The sequence below is a fragment of the Watersipora subatra genome, chromosome 8, assembly GCF_963576615.1.
Source record: "Watersipora subatra chromosome 8, tzWatSuba1.1, whole genome shotgun sequence".
Lineage (NCBI taxonomy): Eukaryota > Metazoa > Bryozoa > Gymnolaemata > Cheilostomatida > Watersiporidae > Watersipora > Watersipora subatra.
Window position 1 is genome coordinate 37,491,628 of NC_088715.1, and position 18,212 is coordinate 37,509,839.

General features: G+C 38.8%; 2 protein-coding genes across 6 annotated transcripts in view; one reads left to right on the forward strand and one right to left on the reverse strand.

The window, feature by feature from the left end:
- LOC137402017 (ATP-dependent DNA helicase DDX11-like) overlaps positions 1 to 18,212 on the reverse strand; it is a 136,425-nt gene that overhangs the window by 36,665 nt on the left and 81,548 nt on the right. The gene's annotated exons all lie outside the window — the stretch shown is intronic.
- On the forward strand, positions 231 to 16,792 carry LOC137402019 (uncharacterized). Of its 2 annotated transcripts, none has more exons than XM_068088488.1 (9): positions 231 to 345; positions 1,160 to 1,250; positions 2,759 to 2,956; positions 4,402 to 4,565; positions 10,140 to 10,290; positions 10,374 to 10,498; positions 14,164 to 14,473; positions 15,148 to 15,297; positions 15,990 to 16,792. In XM_068088488.1, exons 2-9 carry the CDS (start codon positions 1,196 to 1,198, stop codon positions 16,214 to 16,216), a joined length of 1,380 nt encoding a protein of 459 aa, XP_067944589.1. In that variant the 5' UTR covers positions 231 to 345; positions 1,160 to 1,195; the 3' UTR covers positions 16,217 to 16,792. The 2 variants fall into 2 exon arrangements, with proteins under 2 accessions (XP_067944589.1, XP_067944590.1); XM_068088489.1 differs by lacking the exon at positions 231 to 345 and adding an exon at positions 1,002 to 1,061.

Sequence of the window (18,212 nt, forward strand, 5' to 3'; positions counted from 1 at the left end):
TGTAGAAAAGAAATGAAGAAGGAATGATGAACCCTGTTCACTCAGCATGAGCATGCAAAAAGCTTGCTCATTACACACACTGAGAGAAGTAGGAGCATGACTGTACGTGACTCATCGCAATGAGTCGTGCGGGTTTGTCATTAAGTGGAGAATTCCCGCCAAGTCACCATGGCAACCTGTTTATGTCAAATAGTGCGAGATTACTACAGAGCAATGTTCCGCGTGGATAACTTTACTTTCATCCAATGGTCTGGTGAAACTGCCACGGCTGCACACAGGCCAGAAAACATTTACAAACAACTACAGGAAAGAAAGAGATAGAAAAGTGTTAATTATATATCGAAGGTGAGTACAGTGGCTCTCGGGTCACAAACATTAACTTGTGAAGACACTTTAGCTCTTGTGGTTGCTGATCTAGGATTAGTGCTTCCAACTGTTCTATTAGACATTGCAGACCAGATTCATGCTTAATAAAATTCATCGCCTCTCCTCTGCTTAAAGATGAACTTTCACAAAATCTTTGTAGATTGTATAAAAAAGTATTCGTATTACTCTATCATTTGCCATTGTTTTTGATCTTTGAGCTGATCTAATTGCCAGGATTTTTCTAGAGTCAAATCGATAAAAATTTATCGCGATTAAAACGTTCCAAAGAAAAAAAAGTGCGAAATGACATGACTAGTTGTTATTGTTGCGATAGTTGGTATCGGCTAGTGTGTTCAAGCTGCATTGTTACCCTTATCCATTCTGTCTGTCTCTTTGCAACTATAGACGTCACAATCACACTTTCAACTGATCTGAGGTTCCAAATCGCGATCAAATTCTATCGATTTCAATCTAGAAATATCCCGGTAATCAGATCACCTCAAACAAGAAAATCAATCGGAAATGATAGAAAAATACGGATAATTTCTGATAAAATCTACAAAGATTTTGTGTAAGTTCATTTTTACAAGAGGAAAGGTTTTGGTTTGCTAAGAATGGTGATAGGAGACCTTGGCACAACAAGTTAGCTGCAGGAAAGAGAGGAGTGAGGCATGGGATGAGTTTAAAGGTAGAAGGTTAGGTGTTCATCACTCAACTTATTTATTGAATGAACTGGTAGTAGGAAGACTAGCAACATGTAAATATTTATACCAACTTGTTTCTGTTAAAACAGCGGGTTGGATTCAAGTACGGCTAGCAAGACCTAGTCATGCCATCCACAATGAGTTTACTAAAAATCCTGCTGCTGGTGATCACCGCAAAAGGTCAGTCAATCTGTCAAGCACTGCCTGCCTAGACTGTCATTGCCAGCAGTCATACATGTACATGTATGAGGTGCTGCTGGCTAGACTGTCAATGCCAGCAGGTGCTGCCTGTCTAGCAGGTGCTAGACTGCTATTGCTGTAAAGTGCTGCTTAGGTAGCCTCTCAGGGTGATAACTAGAAAAAATTGCTGTTTTGTTGTAGCATGCCATATTTTACAAAGAAAGCTACTATATAGGACAATCATGTCATGTTGAGGTATGACTGCCCTGTATAGTAGCTTGATTAGCCACTCTCCAAAAACCATGGCTAGCAAGTTTGTAACTAAAAACAAAACAGGACAAAGGGTGGAGGAACTAGAGGGCTAGGGATGGTGTCTCAATAAAAACACCCAACAAAAGGCAATAGAGAACCACTGTTGAAGCCTGCAAAGTCATGGCTATAGAAGTGGTGGAGGATTATGATTGCCTCTGTTCTCCCAGGACACAGAGGTACCTAGAGAGAGATACCTCAACATACGAGCTCTTGGTATACGATACGAGCAACAGAGAACGCGTTCTGGAACTCAGCTTGTATGTCAATCTTCTCATACCCAAAAGCAATATTTCCTATATAAAATAGCTAAATACAAATCAATCTGATCACATCCTTTGAAAAAAGACCTAAAACTGGATATTACCACGAAAAATATGTTTTTAAATGATCTTATTCACTACATTCACAAAGTAATAATAAATACCTATCTAGTAATCATAGTCTGCAATAAAATGTAGCATTGCGATGTACAGTGCTGTATGGAGTTCTTACCTTAGAGACTGACAGTAGTGGCTAAGGCGGTGTGAGAGAGTTGACAGCAACGCGTTTGGTGAGCTACACTATTGCGATGCTGCGTAACGCAAAAATAAGTTTCCATTTTAAACTAGAAGAAACTAGACTTCACTTAGCTTTCCGCTTCATTTTTTATTATTTTACTCTGGTCTGTTGCTTTTTGTCGCACTTGCGCTATCACTTTTAGCTGGTCTTTTTAAAACTGCTACAAAAAGAAAGACCGAGCTATGTTGCTCTCAAAAGAGGGCCTCGCTTGCATACTGGGTCACCTATCAAATTTGTCTCGTACCACAAAACAAGGTCTTGCTTGAAACCCTGCTCGTATCTCCAATTTCTCGTATGTGGAGCACTCGTATGTCGAGGTATGACTATATAGCTATATATATATATATAGCTATGATCTGATGATTATTGCATGGCAATATGAAACTATTAGTAATAAAGTTATCACCCTATGAGCGCTGACCTATATCTGTTTGAAATAAATTTGTAGTGATCAACTAACTGCTAAGTGCTCTTTATATTATACATTAGGGCTTTTTATTACAGATTCACTGATTCATAAAAATGTTTGAGAATCATTTACAGTTTCACCACACTTTTAACATATTCAAAGTATACATGCAGTACTGGAGCGCACACATGATTGTGACACTGTTTGCATAACTATCGATACACTTCAGGAGAAATCAACTTGCGACAGCAATGGATAACAAGCGAGCGAGGAAAGGACGATCAGAGTATTATATGGGTGTCAAGCATGCGAGCTGACTGTCAAGGAGGAACGCTACTGACAGCAACCGGTTTGCCAATGCCAGTGACTGGGTACATAGATGTTGAGGTGGTGCTGCCGGCTGGTTATGATGATTGCACACCACAAAGTAAGTGTAGAACTCAGGTTGATCAGCTCATATTAGTAGGTGCGAATATAGCGAGCGCAGTGCGGGTCTATTTGAACCTCAAGAACCAGTTGAACCAATTATTTAATTGGTTCAACTGGACTATCCTGTTCAGCTACACCTATCACTTCAACCAAACCTACTGGTTCAACAGCAACCACGAGATCATCTTAACCTACTGGTTCAAGTGAGACCTACTGGTTCAACTGGACTATCTGGTTCAAGTGAGACCTACTGGTTCAACTGGACTATCTGGTTCAAGTGAGACCTACTGGTTCAACTGGACTATCTGGTTCAAGTGAGACCTACCGGTTCAACTGGACTATCTGGTTCAAGTGAGACCTACCGGCTCAACTGGGCTATCTGGTTCAAGTGAGACCTACTGGTTCAACTGGACTATCTGGTTCAAGTGAGACCTACGAGTTCAACTGGACTATCTGGTTCAAGTGAGACCTACTGGTTATTTTGACTACCTAGTCTAATATCTGCTCAGTTAAATTAGTTCAACAAGTATCTTGAGGTTCAAGTAGATCGGCACTGCGTTCGCTATATTCGCACCTATTAATATGAGCTGATCAACATTGAAACCTCAACAATTACAATTCAAGGTATGTGTAGAAAGAGGGTCTGGAAGTAGAGTAGTAGACTATTACAAAGCAACCTCTGTATGTGCGTGTGATGGTATGCGTCGCCACGAGTGGCAATGCGCGATATCAATATTTATTCACATCTATGACGACTTGAGCGCTTCTGTCACAAACCATCCATGTTGGCCTCGGTATCACGAAGAGGACCAGCATAGAGTCTTGACAGTCTCTGGGAAGAGTTGGCTAGGTAACGGGATTGACAGTCTGTGGGGAGGGTTGGCCAAGAGACGGGATTGAAAGTCTCTAGGAAGGGTTGGCCAGGAGACGGGATTGACAGTCTCTGGAGAGAGTTGGCCAAAAGACGGGATTGAGTCTCTAGGGAGGGTTGGCCAAGAGACATGATTGAAAGTTTCTGGGAAGGGTTGGCCAGGAGACGGGATTGACAGTCTCTGCGGAGGGTTGGCCAGGAGACGGTATTGATGTTGAAGTCTTTGAGGTCATATTTTATAACATCTTTGAATCACAAATGTGGCTTTTCTGTTTGTCTTGTGCCTTCTTTCAGCCCTCCATAGCTGGAGATGGAGTCGGAATTGAGCCGTTCTATTGACATATCTAACCCAGGCAACATATTAGCCATGCTCCTAATTTAGGATAAAACCACCCACTGGATCTATCGTAGATATGATCACACGATATGAACATTTGAAGCTTTACTCTGTTCGTTTGCAACGGATTAAGCCAACTATAATTCCAAGCATTTGCAAGTGTTATGTTTTCTTGTCATGGCTGTACTAGAATTTCGTTGACCTAATGATCATAGGTGATGTGTGCTCTTTATAGACTCAGCGCTAACGACCAGCCTACTTCAGCTGGTATCTGTGGACGTGGTCCACTGCTATAAAGATGAAGGATGTCAAGAGGTCTACTGGAGTCCTGAAGACCTTTTGTATAGCTGCACTGAAGAAAACAGAAGGGAAGAAATGCTGAGAGAATTAAGATTGAAGGTGCCATAGCTAACACATTGGAAGTTACGCAGATTTAACAAGTCTTGAGTCAGTCAAACCATTTTAGTCCTCAGATAGAAGCCAAAAAATAACATTTAAGTTAGGACATAAACCAAAGTATCTTGGCATACCATTGCAAAAAAAGGAACAATTTTCATATTCTAGTAGCTATCACAATAACTGTTTTCATGCTTACTAAGGAAAATGTGAGTGTTTTCATGAAGGTGCCTCTGAACTCCCTCTGCATAGGGGGCATGCATGGGAGGCATGGGATGAGTGGGAGGTATGGCATAGGAGGCATGCGTAGGAGGTATGGGATGGGTAAGAGGTATGGCATAGGGGGCATGAGTAGAAGGTGTGGGAAGGGTGGGGGTATGGCATAGGGGGCATGAGCAAGAGGAATGGGAAGGGCGGGAGGTATGGCATTGGAGGAATTGGATGAGTGATTCAATTGCAAACCCCTCACTATTGTAGAAGAACTATGGTAGGTGTGCATGAGATTATTTTAGCATCAAGAAACAGAGGCCTAATTGACATTGGGTATGCCTCGATGGAGCACCATAGGAAAACCTAACAAATGTTGAATGTTGGTAGGCTATGATAACTGATCACTTACGGCATGAGAGACATGTTCGATCAATTGTGAAAAAATGTGGTTATTGGACTCGTCCAATAGTTTTCTCATACACAATAGAACACACACCATATTGATTGCTTATGGCTGAAATATGCACTCACGGGTAATTCCAAGTTAATGGTAAAGCCTGGTTTCCATGTCGATTGCGAGCCCCCGGCGGTAATATAGCGCAGCAAAACGCTTGCGACACTTTGCTCGGCGACTTCTATTTACATATAGCTGCATCGCTAATAACCGCATAAACATGTTTGCTCGACATGCCGTTTCGATAATGCTGACTTTCACCTGTACAGTGCATTTAGGAAAGGTTTTTTCTGCGGCTTTTCGCGAAATTTGAACAGCGCCAAACTCTTGCGTTGGCGCCGGCAACTACTGGCGGTACCCGGCGAGTAAGTTCACATTTCACCGCTGATAGCCTGCGGTGCTGTCGTCGGTGCTTCGCGGCGCATATGGGACCCGGGCTTCAGAGACAGGCATCAACGGCCGCTTGTGGCAGAAGAGCATGTGTAAGCGTTCTTAACATATTTTGGATAGAAGAGTCTGATAAGTAAGCATCAAGTGATGACACTTAGTATAGACACTAAATGATTAGACTAGCACATCGAGGAGTACAAAGAAGTCTAATTCGTCTCTTAACACACACACTCTCGCAGTAGATATTTCAACAATGACGGACTTATGATTTAGGTTTGATCACTGACTTCACGAAGCTGTTTTCCACCTTTTTTCATCTGTTTGTGTCTAGTTCCCTCAACTTCATGTTACACTTAGATACATCTTCGTATCTCAGCCTGGGTCCGCCCCGATTATTTTTTTTGTGCAGTTGTCAATATAATAGTGGTCTCAGAAATCGCTCACGTGCCCCTCCTGTGCACATGTCCCAGCGATCATAGGTTTTTTTCTATCAGGATGTCAACCGAGAATAGGAGGCAAGATCATCTTAGGATTTTGGCTTGTTTGACCTTATCTTTCAAGGTGACATTCATGTTGCTGCATAGTTGTCTTCATTTGCGTTTAGTACACTGCCCAGGTATCAGCTCCATACAATAAAGTAGGGGTGAGCAAAGTTTTTCCTTGAAGAGCCAAATTTTAAAGTTGCAAGATTTTTGGGAGCCACATCATTTGTGTATTACAGTATAACATTTCATACTAATAATACAAGTTTGGTAGTTGTATTGTAATAAAAATTATTTACTAGAATATTTTTAAAATAACATTGAATAATGTTGAAGCCCTAAAGAGCTTTGCATAACTTAAAGTTTAGTGAGATACATGGAATTGTTTATGGCTGCTCATTATCTCTTGTTAGTCTGGCTCTCTACTGCAGCATGCTATTCTTAAGGCCGGTTCACACTATATCGCCTTTTGTCAGCGTTTCTCTATTCGGCATTCACTGTCGATTATGTGAATCGTAAACTGATGGCATTGACGAAGCATCGCGGACATGTCGAGAAAGTTGGAAACTGTTAAACTTTCCCGATACTTCTCCGAGCATCACGACTGCCTTTCAAATGTGAACTATTTTAACGATGGTAACTCGCTGTCGTGGATAGCGTGATTTATTCATATCCATTTATGATAGTCGCTGCGAGACTAGTTTTTGATGCCAGCACGGGAAAACAAAGAGGTTTCTTCGCAAAAATTAAAAAAGATAAATGAAAACATTACGTCACAGAGTATTTCCTGATGCAAACGTGGATGGGAATGTGATAGCGTGAACATGGTTATCATCCACTATCACCGAAATATTGTGGCATCAACGCCGAAATACGGCGATATAGTGTGAACCAGACTTTAGGAGCTGATGATCTTGATTCAAAATGGATCTCAACTTGCTCTTGATATTATTCATGTATGTAAATGCTGATTCACATTTGTATGTGGCAGCAAACACAGTGGGAAACCATCCTCCTAGTTGAGCAAGCTGTGGATATTCAGTCTTTGTTGAAGCTTTCAAGTAGAAGCCCTCCCCAAATTCATCTATATCTATACCTTTGAGGTTACACAACTCCAGTTGCGGAGATGAGACACATTAACACTCTTCAATGTCAATTGAGTAACTCACTCTCCATTAGGCTTTGCCTTCTGAGGTCCTTTTATAAGTTGTATGTGTTTCAAAGATTGAAACTGACTAAATCGATTATTAAACTCTTGTTGCAGTTTCTTTATGAAGTGAGTGTAATCAGCTGTACAAGAGGCCATTTTTTCATCTATATATACATCTATATATACATATTTCTTAAAGTATAGCCGTGTGTCATATGTCTGTCTGCATTCCGGCTATAGCTATTTTTAGAATAGCCTAGCTGGGCAACAATGCTGACGCAATGTAATTGCCTACCGGCATTTGAAGCTTACTAAGTTAGTCGAAGTTGCTATTGGCAATGTGCCAGGCCACTTGGCAATGGCCTGCCACTTGCTGGAGAGTTGCCTGCCAGCAATTGGTAAGCAAATCTCATCACTTCTCAATGTTTATAAGCTGATTTTTAATACCCGGGCAACGCCGGAAGATACAGCTAGTCCTCATCTAAAAATGCTTTTAGAGTAGGAAAGTGAAGCATATCACCTTGCACATTCACCAGAAACAACTCCAACTGATGACAGAAAGCTTGAACAGCTAGTAGAGTATTAATGATAGTCTTGTTCTATCTTGAAGCTTGAGATTCAGATCATTCAAATGGCCACAAATGTCAACAAGGAAAGGCGAGGTCATTAATATCTTTAGAAGAACTCATTATCTCTTGAAACTGTTTTGCATTCAGGCTTGTGCATGTATTTAAAAATGAGGTTAGCTCCTGATGAATACTTCCCAACCTCGACAAAGCATTTCCCTTACTTAGCCATCTAATGTTATTGTATGTTAGTAAATCTTCACAAGTGGCATCGTTTTCTTTGAAAAACTTCCTTAAGTTTCTGTGTCTGGGAGCTGATTGACTTCTGAGGAAGTTGATCGTCTTCATAGCCTCACACATTAGTTGCTGAATGTGATCGTTTAGTTTTTCGCATAAAGCAGTTTGGTGGATGATGCAATGGAATGCTAGCATTGATTGGTATATCCTTTTTCAATCTAGCTAGGACATCTGGCTCTCTTCCTACCATGGCTGGTGCGCCATCTGTTGTTAAAGATACTCATTTGTGGAGAAGTATCTTCATATTATCGAGTCCTTTAATGAGGGCATCATTGATAGCTTGGCCGGTGGCTTTTCCTTCTAATCCAGCCAAAGTAAGAAGCTCCTCCTTCATTTCTTCACCGTCAAAGAATCGCCAACACAGGGTATAGGACTAAAGCATAATACTTTGATTTATAAAGAAACATGCTGATGCTTTATAAAGAAGCAAGTAGTATAAATGTGTGAGTTAGTCACTTTGAAACAAATATAAAATATGGGGTGCAACATTTTTACTTGGAGTTGTGTTCTCTCTCTACTATCTTTTAAAATGCACTTGCATGACTTCAGCTTGCAAATGCATGGTAAAAATGATTACCAGTTGTTATTGTACACACAGTAGCCTACATGCCTTACAAAAACTGCTAATTGAGCTACATCCATTTTATCAGTAGATTCATCAATAGCAATTGAAAAGTAATCCGCCTGGTCTATATGGGTTAGCAAAGTCATTCTGAGATGATCATTAATGCTTTCTATTCTACCAGTAGCAGTTTTCCTAGAAAGTGGTATTGCCTTGACTTTACCAATCACATCACGCTTATCTAGAAAAAGTGTTTCCATGGCCTCAACTATGCAATCTTTTACAATCTCAGCATGAGAATAGGGAAGCGTTGCGTTTGCTAAAATCTTTGACACTCCTAGAGAAGCTTCGGTAGCACATCTATCAGCAGCTGTAAAGGAAACTAGCATAGTTTCTAAAGAAGTTAGTGATTTTTGAAGTTTATCTAGCTTTTGATGTCTAGCTACAGATTCCAGTAGAAATGTAGTAGTAAACTCTCTGTGCTACGTCTCATGATGTTGTTTGATGTTCGTCTTCTTGTTAGCGGAGATCGTTTCCTGGCACAATAGACATTGCGGTTTGCTATGCCTAAAGATGAACACATATTTCAGGGTCCACTCATCTTGGAGTTCTTTTGTAGACTCATTTCCATTTTGATTACTTTGCGAGGCTCCCATTGTAACTCTGGTAATGGTTTGCTTTGTTGAAGATGCCATTGCTACCCCAACTGCATTAGAACTGCATTAATTGCCCCTATTGCATTAAATTGGCTTAAATGAAAGTGACATGTTCAACTAAGACACAGCATCTTATATAAGCCAGCGTTATGAGGTCATGATGAAATGACTTCCTGATGAACATTTCTCGAGCATTCTAATTTTGTCATCATTAGGTCAGCAATGGACATTATTACATCGGAAAAGCTACATGCGCATGATGTCATGAATTATGACTCATGATGCATGTGTCGGCTATATATAATGCAGTAATAGTGCACTTTTAAATAAGCCGAATATGTCACAATGCATGCAATTTTGTGCAGTATATTATAACGATATTTATATATACGACAAAAGAATTTGAATTTTCACTAAGTGGAAAGAGCCGCAACAAAATTTGCAAAGAGCCACATGCGGCTCTAGAGACGCACTTTGCCTAGCCATGTAATAGAGCGTAAAATAAATAACCTAGCACTCTCCACACACACTATTTTTAATACCCACACTGAAGGAAGCCATCTTACCGTTGAGTCGTGCAGCGTACGCCCGTTAGTGATTTTCGAGCAGGTTACTAACATTTCTGAGTTACTTCTTCGCTCATGTTTATGCGTTTATGTCCACGATCAGAACCTCAACCATTTCAAACTACAGGTTCATATTGGTTTGTCTATTCTCAAGATTACAAACAGAATTACAATCCTGTCGATATTCAATAAATTGCATGACTTCTCTGTTAGAAACTACAATGATGACATGTTTTTCCTTCAGTTTGATGTGTACTGCAAGGCATCGGATGACATTTCTCTTACTTCGCTCCAATCAAGTGCAACCGTAGCCAAAAACTCAGAGACCTGCCAAGATGGAAGAAAAAAATCTGTTATCCACAGTTTTTTGCAAAACCCTTGCTCAAAACCTCTTGGTGAGTATGATCATTTTACAAGCAACTACTTCTTAGAAAAACTTACAAAAAATCTCATTCTAACTGAAATCAATTGTTTTCAGAAGAAACAGAAAACTTAGAGCTGCGAAGGCTGACCGACTCTCTCAACAGGTGTCTAGGTGACTGCAAGGGAGTGTCACTCACCACTTATGACTTTGGAGAGCTCACTTGTCTCCTGGGGGATCAGGTACAATCACGTCTATAAACATTTCTGAACTAGTAATTAATTGTTTCCACGCTTTGAATGGAATCCTAGTTACACGTGGCCAATGATGTCGCAGCCTACGGGTTCAATGATTCGGAGTTGAGCCACGTCGCAGCCTACGGGTTCAATGATTCGGAGTTGAGCCACGTCACAGCCTACGGGTTCAATGATTCGGAGTTGAGCCACGTCACAGCCTTCGGGTTCAATGATTCGGAGTTGAACCATAGATCTTTCCAAAAGTCGCGCTGTATTCCTAAACACAAAATTTGTTAAAGTAGCCTCGCTTTCTGGTAACAGCCACTTTTCAATTTATGCGTAGTCAAATAATTGCACTAACCAAGCCAGGATGCCTGATCGCAATTGATCACAAGGCATCTTTTTACATCCTCTGGTGAGAGGTTAGCCGAGTATTATCGATTCGTATGTATCGGCAGTGAGTGTTTCTATGAAGTTGAATAACACTCTAACAGCAAAAACCTAAACACAAAATTCAGCGAAGCGAAATGGTGTAGCCAGCCTTGAGATTTTACCGTCCTAATGATGTGGAGTGAAAGCAATTCCTAACCAATTCGAAACGTGGAAAGACAGTATACCCTAGGACACTTATATTTCGTTAGTATTTAGTTTCGTGAGTAGCACACAGAGTAAAATTTCGCTGCAACTTAATTTCGCAGCTCTGATGAGTGCGAAAATATAGTGATGCGAAAATAAATACAGTGGAACAAACAAATTAGATTCCTCAGGTCCGGTCCTCTAGTAAAAAAAGTTTTTATATTTGCGACTAGTTTGTATTTGTAACCCGCAGGTATAAATGTATGGCAGAAATCGATAATTCAACGTGATCGCTTGCTGCCATTTGTTTCTTGGACTATCAATGACGTCTCGGTCCTTTCCGTCGTGACCGATATGGTACCAATATTAGATCTCAAGTATTTATAGCAAGCGATGGCCATGGCACGTTTTGAGTTCACAATATTTCAAATTTAAAAAAAATCAAATACAGTACATGTCTCATAAAAAAGAAAATAGATAGCAACCAACATCACAACCAGAACTGTATAACATGGTTGGACCTGGTGAGGGTTGTTATCGTTTTTGGTTGGCAGTAAAATTCATCACTACAATAAGTATTATTTAATTGTATGACTTCACCTACCAGACTTTCATCCTCATCAGTTACAAATTCGGTGACTAAACTGATATCATCATCTTCTTCGTTTGTCTTGGCTTTTCCAAAAAAAACTTGTTATCTTAATTTGCTTTGCCATGCTGCTCATTCGGTGTATTAACGAATTTACTAGAAATTTCCCAATGAGCTCAATCACACACAAAATTATCTGCATTTCTAATATAACGATTTTGTTGTGGATATCAATGAACTACAGGGCCGTATTCCCTTGGACAGCTGGCCGGCTAAGACGCCCCAACTTTTTAGGAATTTCATAGTCCATCGGCTATAGAAAGGTTTTTATCGCTGTAGAATATCACTTTATTCGAAGCCATAGATACAAACATCAACTTTTAGTAGTTCTTAGGCGTCATTATTATCTTCATCAGCGGCAAAATATTCTTGTTAACGACTTTTATAAAGGTTTGCAAAATATCAAGTTTTAGCAAACATCTGCTTGCCCATATCCTACTTAATGAACTTGAAATAAAATCGGCAAAAATGATCTTTGTTAAAACGCTTAAAAGAAAAAGATGTCTTCTTTCTGAGCTTTTTAACTGCATACAAGTTTTGCCTGTTTTAATTTTAAAACGTTTTGTCAGTCACATCAGCTAAAACAAAGCAAATCTCAAAAAATAGAAAAATGTTGATACTTGCCAATAAAATTTTTTAAAACTTCACGTGAGAGGCCCGGCTGAGGCCCTACATAAGAGAAACCTGTTGGGAGCTTACAGCACCCCCCCCCCCTCCTTCTCCACACCCCAGATGTTCATAACTAGTCGTCTAACATTAGCCCCCCAACTTGCAACCAGTGTATACAGGCCTGTGTAGAACATAGCTATTTAATTTCGAATTTTCGCTAGTTCGTTATGATAGTTTAGTTTCGAGCATGAATTTTTCGCGTGATGATGACTCCGCGAAAACGCGAAAGTTAGATGCCGCGAATACTTAAGTGTCCTAGGGTATATGATGCTGTTATATCTGTAGAATGGTACAGTTAAAACTGGCATATTGCAGCAAGCATTCTTACAAGGATAAATTGTATTTTGTTTAATTTGTCGCAGATCTAACGATATTACTGAAAAATATTTCAAGTAAATTCATGAAACTTAAAAAATTAAATGATTTATTTAGGATTATATCTAAAATAAATATAAAACTTCATAATCAATAAAAAGAGGTTTTCAACCATAACTTTGCCACGTCAAAGACGTTAAAGTTGTAGCTTTGGTGATAGCGGAGAGAGTGAATAGAGGAGAATAATTTTACCTACTTTACCTTATATTTTCTTCACTCACTTTCTTCTATGCGATTCGACTGGATGGTGATTACTAATAGATAGTGATTACTACTAGATGGTGATTACTACTAGATGGCGATTTCTACTAGATAGTGATTACTACTAGATGGTGATTACTACTAGATGGTGATTACTACTAGATGGTGATTACTACTAGATGGTGATTACTACTAGATGGTGACTACTACTAGATGGTGATTACTACTAGATGGTGATTACTACTAGATGGTGATTAATACTAGATAGGGACTACTAATAGATGGTGATTACTACTAGATGGTGATTACCACTAGATGGAGATGTTTTTGTGATTTGATCAGAAAGCTTTTGCTCAAGTTTGTCTATTATTAAAAGAAAAATATTTTCCACCTTTGCGACTTGCGCTTGTGAACCTTGATTTTAAGACTCTAAAGGAAGGTAGAAAGCGATGTTCTCATACATTACTATCCAAGCAGAATAAAACCAAACTATGTGAAAAAGAGCTGCATACATATACATGGACTTTTAAAACTACAAATTTCAAGGAACTTTAAATGTCAGATATGTGTGCAGACTAAATGTTGATGGTCATTACGTCGACACCAAAAAAGCTTGTGCCGTTAGTCGAGGCAATTGAAATTAAATGAATAATACAACATAAAGACAAAATCTATATTGATGGATTTTACCTCGAGAGAAGTATGAAAGTCTTTGGATATAGTCATTTTATCTTTCGATATTTAGTACGATACAATGTATGTGTTGACATTATCACCTTCGACTTCTGAGATGTCGACATTAAGTCTGTTGGGTGTTGACATTTTGACCTATCACCGTCACATCTCGGAAATGACTTCAAATGTTGATATAAATACTCGCTCACATTTAACACCGTAAGTTAAAATAGAACGCGACAATAACAGTAACTTATGATGAGCAAGAGTCAATGTCTAACTGTATTCACCAACTCAACGAGCGCAATATCTGGTACCATCACTTTCAGCACAAATTACACCACCCATTGATATGTTACTATATACACTAGGACTTTGGGCCATCAGTTCTACACCATTCTTCTCAAACCACTGCTAGTATAGCTCCTATATGTCACTTTAACATAAAAGAAGAAACTACAAAACTGCCAAAACTTATAAATTGTGGGAGAAATGACTAACAATACCTGTAATTTTACCACTACAGAGGTTTACTCATGTCGGTGTATACTGGGGCTGCCGCAATGAGTCAAGGACTACTTTGAGTCTTACAACAACAAATAGTTATGCGATAGATGCCTCCGGCAGCACACAGACTCAAACAAAATCAAATGACTCTCCTGATGGGATTCCACCAAAGAAACTTCCAGTTACACATGACGAACCAGTTGAGCCAGAAGAAAACATGTCCGAGAATGATGGGAAATATCTGACAGCACTCATTGTTGTTTCTGTGCTACTGTTTTTAGTAGTCTTGGCTCTCATTGGAGTTATCATCTACTTTCGTACTGTTCGAGGTGAGTCATGCACATGTAAGTCTTACTGTTCGGGGTGAGTCATGTATGCATTTAAGTCTTATTGTTCGGGGTGAGTCATGTATGCGTTTAAGTCTTACTGTTCGGGTGAGTCATGCATGCGTTTAAGTCTTACTGTTCGGGGTGAGTCATGTATGCGTTTAAGTTTTACTGTTCGGGGTGAGTCATGTATGTGTTTAAGTCTTACTGTTCGGGGTGAGTCATGTATGCGTTTAAGTCTTACTGTTCGGGGTGAGTCATGTATGCGTTTAAGTCTTATTGTTCGGGGTGAGTCATGTATGCGTTTAAGTCTTATTGTTCGGGGTCAGTCATGTATGCGTTTAAGTCTTACTGTTCGGGGTGAGTCATGTATGCGTTTAAGTCTTACTGTTCGGGGTGAGTCATGTATGTGTTTAAGTCTTACTGTTCGGGGTGAGTTATGAATGCGTTTAAGTCTTACTGTTCGAGGTGAGTTATGTATGCGTTTAAGTCTTATTGTTCAGGGTGAGTCATGTATGCGCTTGAGTCATTACATCACAGTCATTACTATTAACCTTAAATGCTACCTCAGTCAAACATATAAATTAGCAAACAAATTGTTTCATATATACATGTTAAAATATCAGTGTTTTATAATAGACAGCTGAAACTGATAGGCAGTGATATTTTAATTTCAGACAAAAACAGAAGCCAACTAGAAAGTAACAAACCTCCGTCAAAGCAAACACTCTACAGAAAGATGAGTCCACACGAAACGGTCGTCAGCACAAGGTATGAATCGGCAACCTCGATAGGAGAAAACAAACTGACCGACTACTCATGCCCAGGTGAGTCATGGATTTGGTAAGGCAGTAGACACGAACTAGAAGAATAGCACAGACCAAAATACAATCCCTGTACATCATGTCAATGAACCGAGCTGTGAAAATGATGATAGCTAATATTAGTGATCCGGCTCTTGTTCTTTCTAATACAGTCAAAAATTGTATTACTTAGTGTATTTAGTGTAATTATTTATTTTTATTTATATTGGAAAATAATAAAAAATTGTGAAAAAGTGAAAATAGAAAAGTGAAAGACAATTATGCAAACTTACATTTGACTGCCAGTGATATACATTTGTGATATCGTGGTAAGAGCAAAGGAAATCATAGGAGCTGCTTAGTCTAGTGGTTCAGTGCGCGTATTTACAAACTTGCGGTTGCAGTCTTCATGAGTTCTAAACCATTACAACACGGATTTCCATTCCTAGATCTTAATCGCTATACCTGGACCGAAAAATAGATGACAAACTATAGGATTTTTATATATATAATCAATAATCTATATATATAAATTGGCTAAAATTTGAATAAATGATGGACAAAGGAGAACCCGAAAGTTAATTTTGATGGAGCGGAACATGACAAAGTTATTATTTTTACAAATAAAAAATTAACCATGCCAAACATTCACTACGACGACTGGAAATAGTAATAGAGATAATAATAGAGTAGTGCAGAGTTAATAAACATTACAGATGAGGAATATGCTGATAACACTTATGAGATGGTGAATACGTATGAAAGAGGATACAGCGTACAAGAGACAGTTGCTGAAAAGCAGAGAAGTGAGGAGAGAGAAGGATGCGTAGAGAAGGGAGATTATGCTGTACCCAGAGTAGAAGCGTGTGGAGTGATTGTGAGGACTGATTCAGCCAAGTACTCTGATGGATATCTCATGCCAACAATATCAAAACCCACATAAAAGTTTGAGGCGTACAGTTTCGTCATTTCTATCGATATCATTTGACATTTAACCATGACACTTCTTATCCAGAGTTTAATACTTCTCTTCTTAAAACTACCAGTCAGACGGACTTCCATTATTGACATTCATTATAAACTAACTGTGACACCTGCAAACACTGTCACATATTTATGACACCTGAAAATTACTACTTTATTTTTAGTTTGTCACTCTAATACTTATCCCCTATGAATATTCTCTTACTCTTTAAGGAACTAAGGATTAAATGATAATATTACACTAACGGTGATCATATAATTTATGAGCACTCGCTGCCAAGCTGTATACTCTAATCCTACACCATTAGTCTGCTGAATATAGAGTTGTCTTCCCAACGGCTTAGCATAGTTGTTCATTGAGTAAATTGTAATATGGTGAAAGCTCCCATAGAATGGTGTGGATAGGAGTTACTGTACAAACGCAGAGATGCATAATTAACAGTGTCAAATGACCTATCAAGAACTTTTTACTCTGTGGCTGGTATAAATTGGCAAGCCCAGCTTTTAACAATTTAAAATATAAACTTAAATTTCTGAGTGCTATTAACACAAAGGGAGGGATACCAATATGCTGACTAAGGCAGGAGGCAGCGGGAGGCAGCGGGAGGCAGCAGGAGGCAGCAGGTCTGACACAGGTCGGGTTCTGTTAGCACCTTCTGTCCTCTTAAAGATGAACTTATATGGAATTTTAGTAAATTTTATAAGAACGTATCAGTATTTTTTATTATTTGTGGTTGTTTTTGATGTTTGAGGTAATCTGATGGCCAGGATGTTTCAAAACTAAAATCGACAAAACATGATCGAGATTAAAATGCTCAGACCAATCGAAAGTGTGATTATGATGACTATAATTGCAAAGAGACCGACAAAATAAAGACGTGTAATGCTGTAATAGTCGATATTAACTACCACAATGATAGCTAGTGACATCATTTTACACATATTTGGCTTCTGAGTGTCGTCATCCGTGATCAAACTTTACCGATTTTAATCTAGAAACATTCTGGCAATCAGCTTACCTCAAACATCACAAACGATAGAGAAATACCGATAATTTTTGGTAAAACCTACTAGAATTCTGTGCAAGTTTATCTTTAAACTTGATTAACAATCTCACCATAGCAATAACAATAATAGCAATAATAATAGCAATAACAATAATAGCAATAATAATAGCAATAACAATAATAGCAATAATAATAGCAATGATAATGATAATAATAATAATAGCAATAATAATAATAACAATAATAATAATAATAATTCATATTTAGCAAACATAAATAAAAAAACTTTCAAATTGTCTTGAGTGAATGGCACTGGCCAATATACAGCATATTAGCATAATTTATCAGTTTATTACTAAACCATTGGCATACAGACTTAGCCTGTCTAGTCAACAGGCACAATGCCGCTTGCGCAACATCAGTGGCTTGAAACATCATTATGTGCAGCCAATCAGAAGAAGCGTATCTAATAAAATACATATCTTCGCGCGTGGAGAAGCAATAACCACATATCTGTGCTTGAAGCTATTCCTAGATGCAACAAACGATATGCGATTGACATTGCAAATATTCTTGAGAGTGAGCTGTAGATAAATATAATGAAGTCATCTTAGCCACCAAACGCATTTCTTATTCAACAAACGTATAATTATTATAGCCTTCATTTTTGTTCAGTATTTCGAGCCATGGATTTTAATGATGCAGTGACAGGCATACTCTCATGTACTGCTAATGAGGCCTACCTGACTCGGTTGTTGTTGTCTTTATGCACCAACCAAGGTGAAACCCACCCCAAACACTAACCACAGCAAGAAGCTAGGTTACAATTACTACATAGATGTAAAACAGAGAAGCTAGCGTCACAATTACTACATAGATGTAGAATAGAGAAGCTAGCGTCACAATTACTACATAGATGTAGAATAGAGAAGCTAGCGTCACAATTAC

Coding starts and splice junctions, on each gene's coding strand:
- LOC137402019 (XM_068088488.1), top strand. CDS start 1,196: ATGCCATCCACAATGAGTTTACTAAAAATCCTGCTGCTGGTGATCACC. Junction 2,957..4,401: donor TGATGATTGCACACCACAAA/GTAAGTGTAGAA, acceptor TGCTCTTTATAG/ACTCAGCGCTAACGACCAGC. Junction 10,499..14,163: donor CTTGTCTCCTGGGGGATCAG/GTACAATCACGT, acceptor TTACCACTACAG/AGGTTTACTCATGTCGGTGT.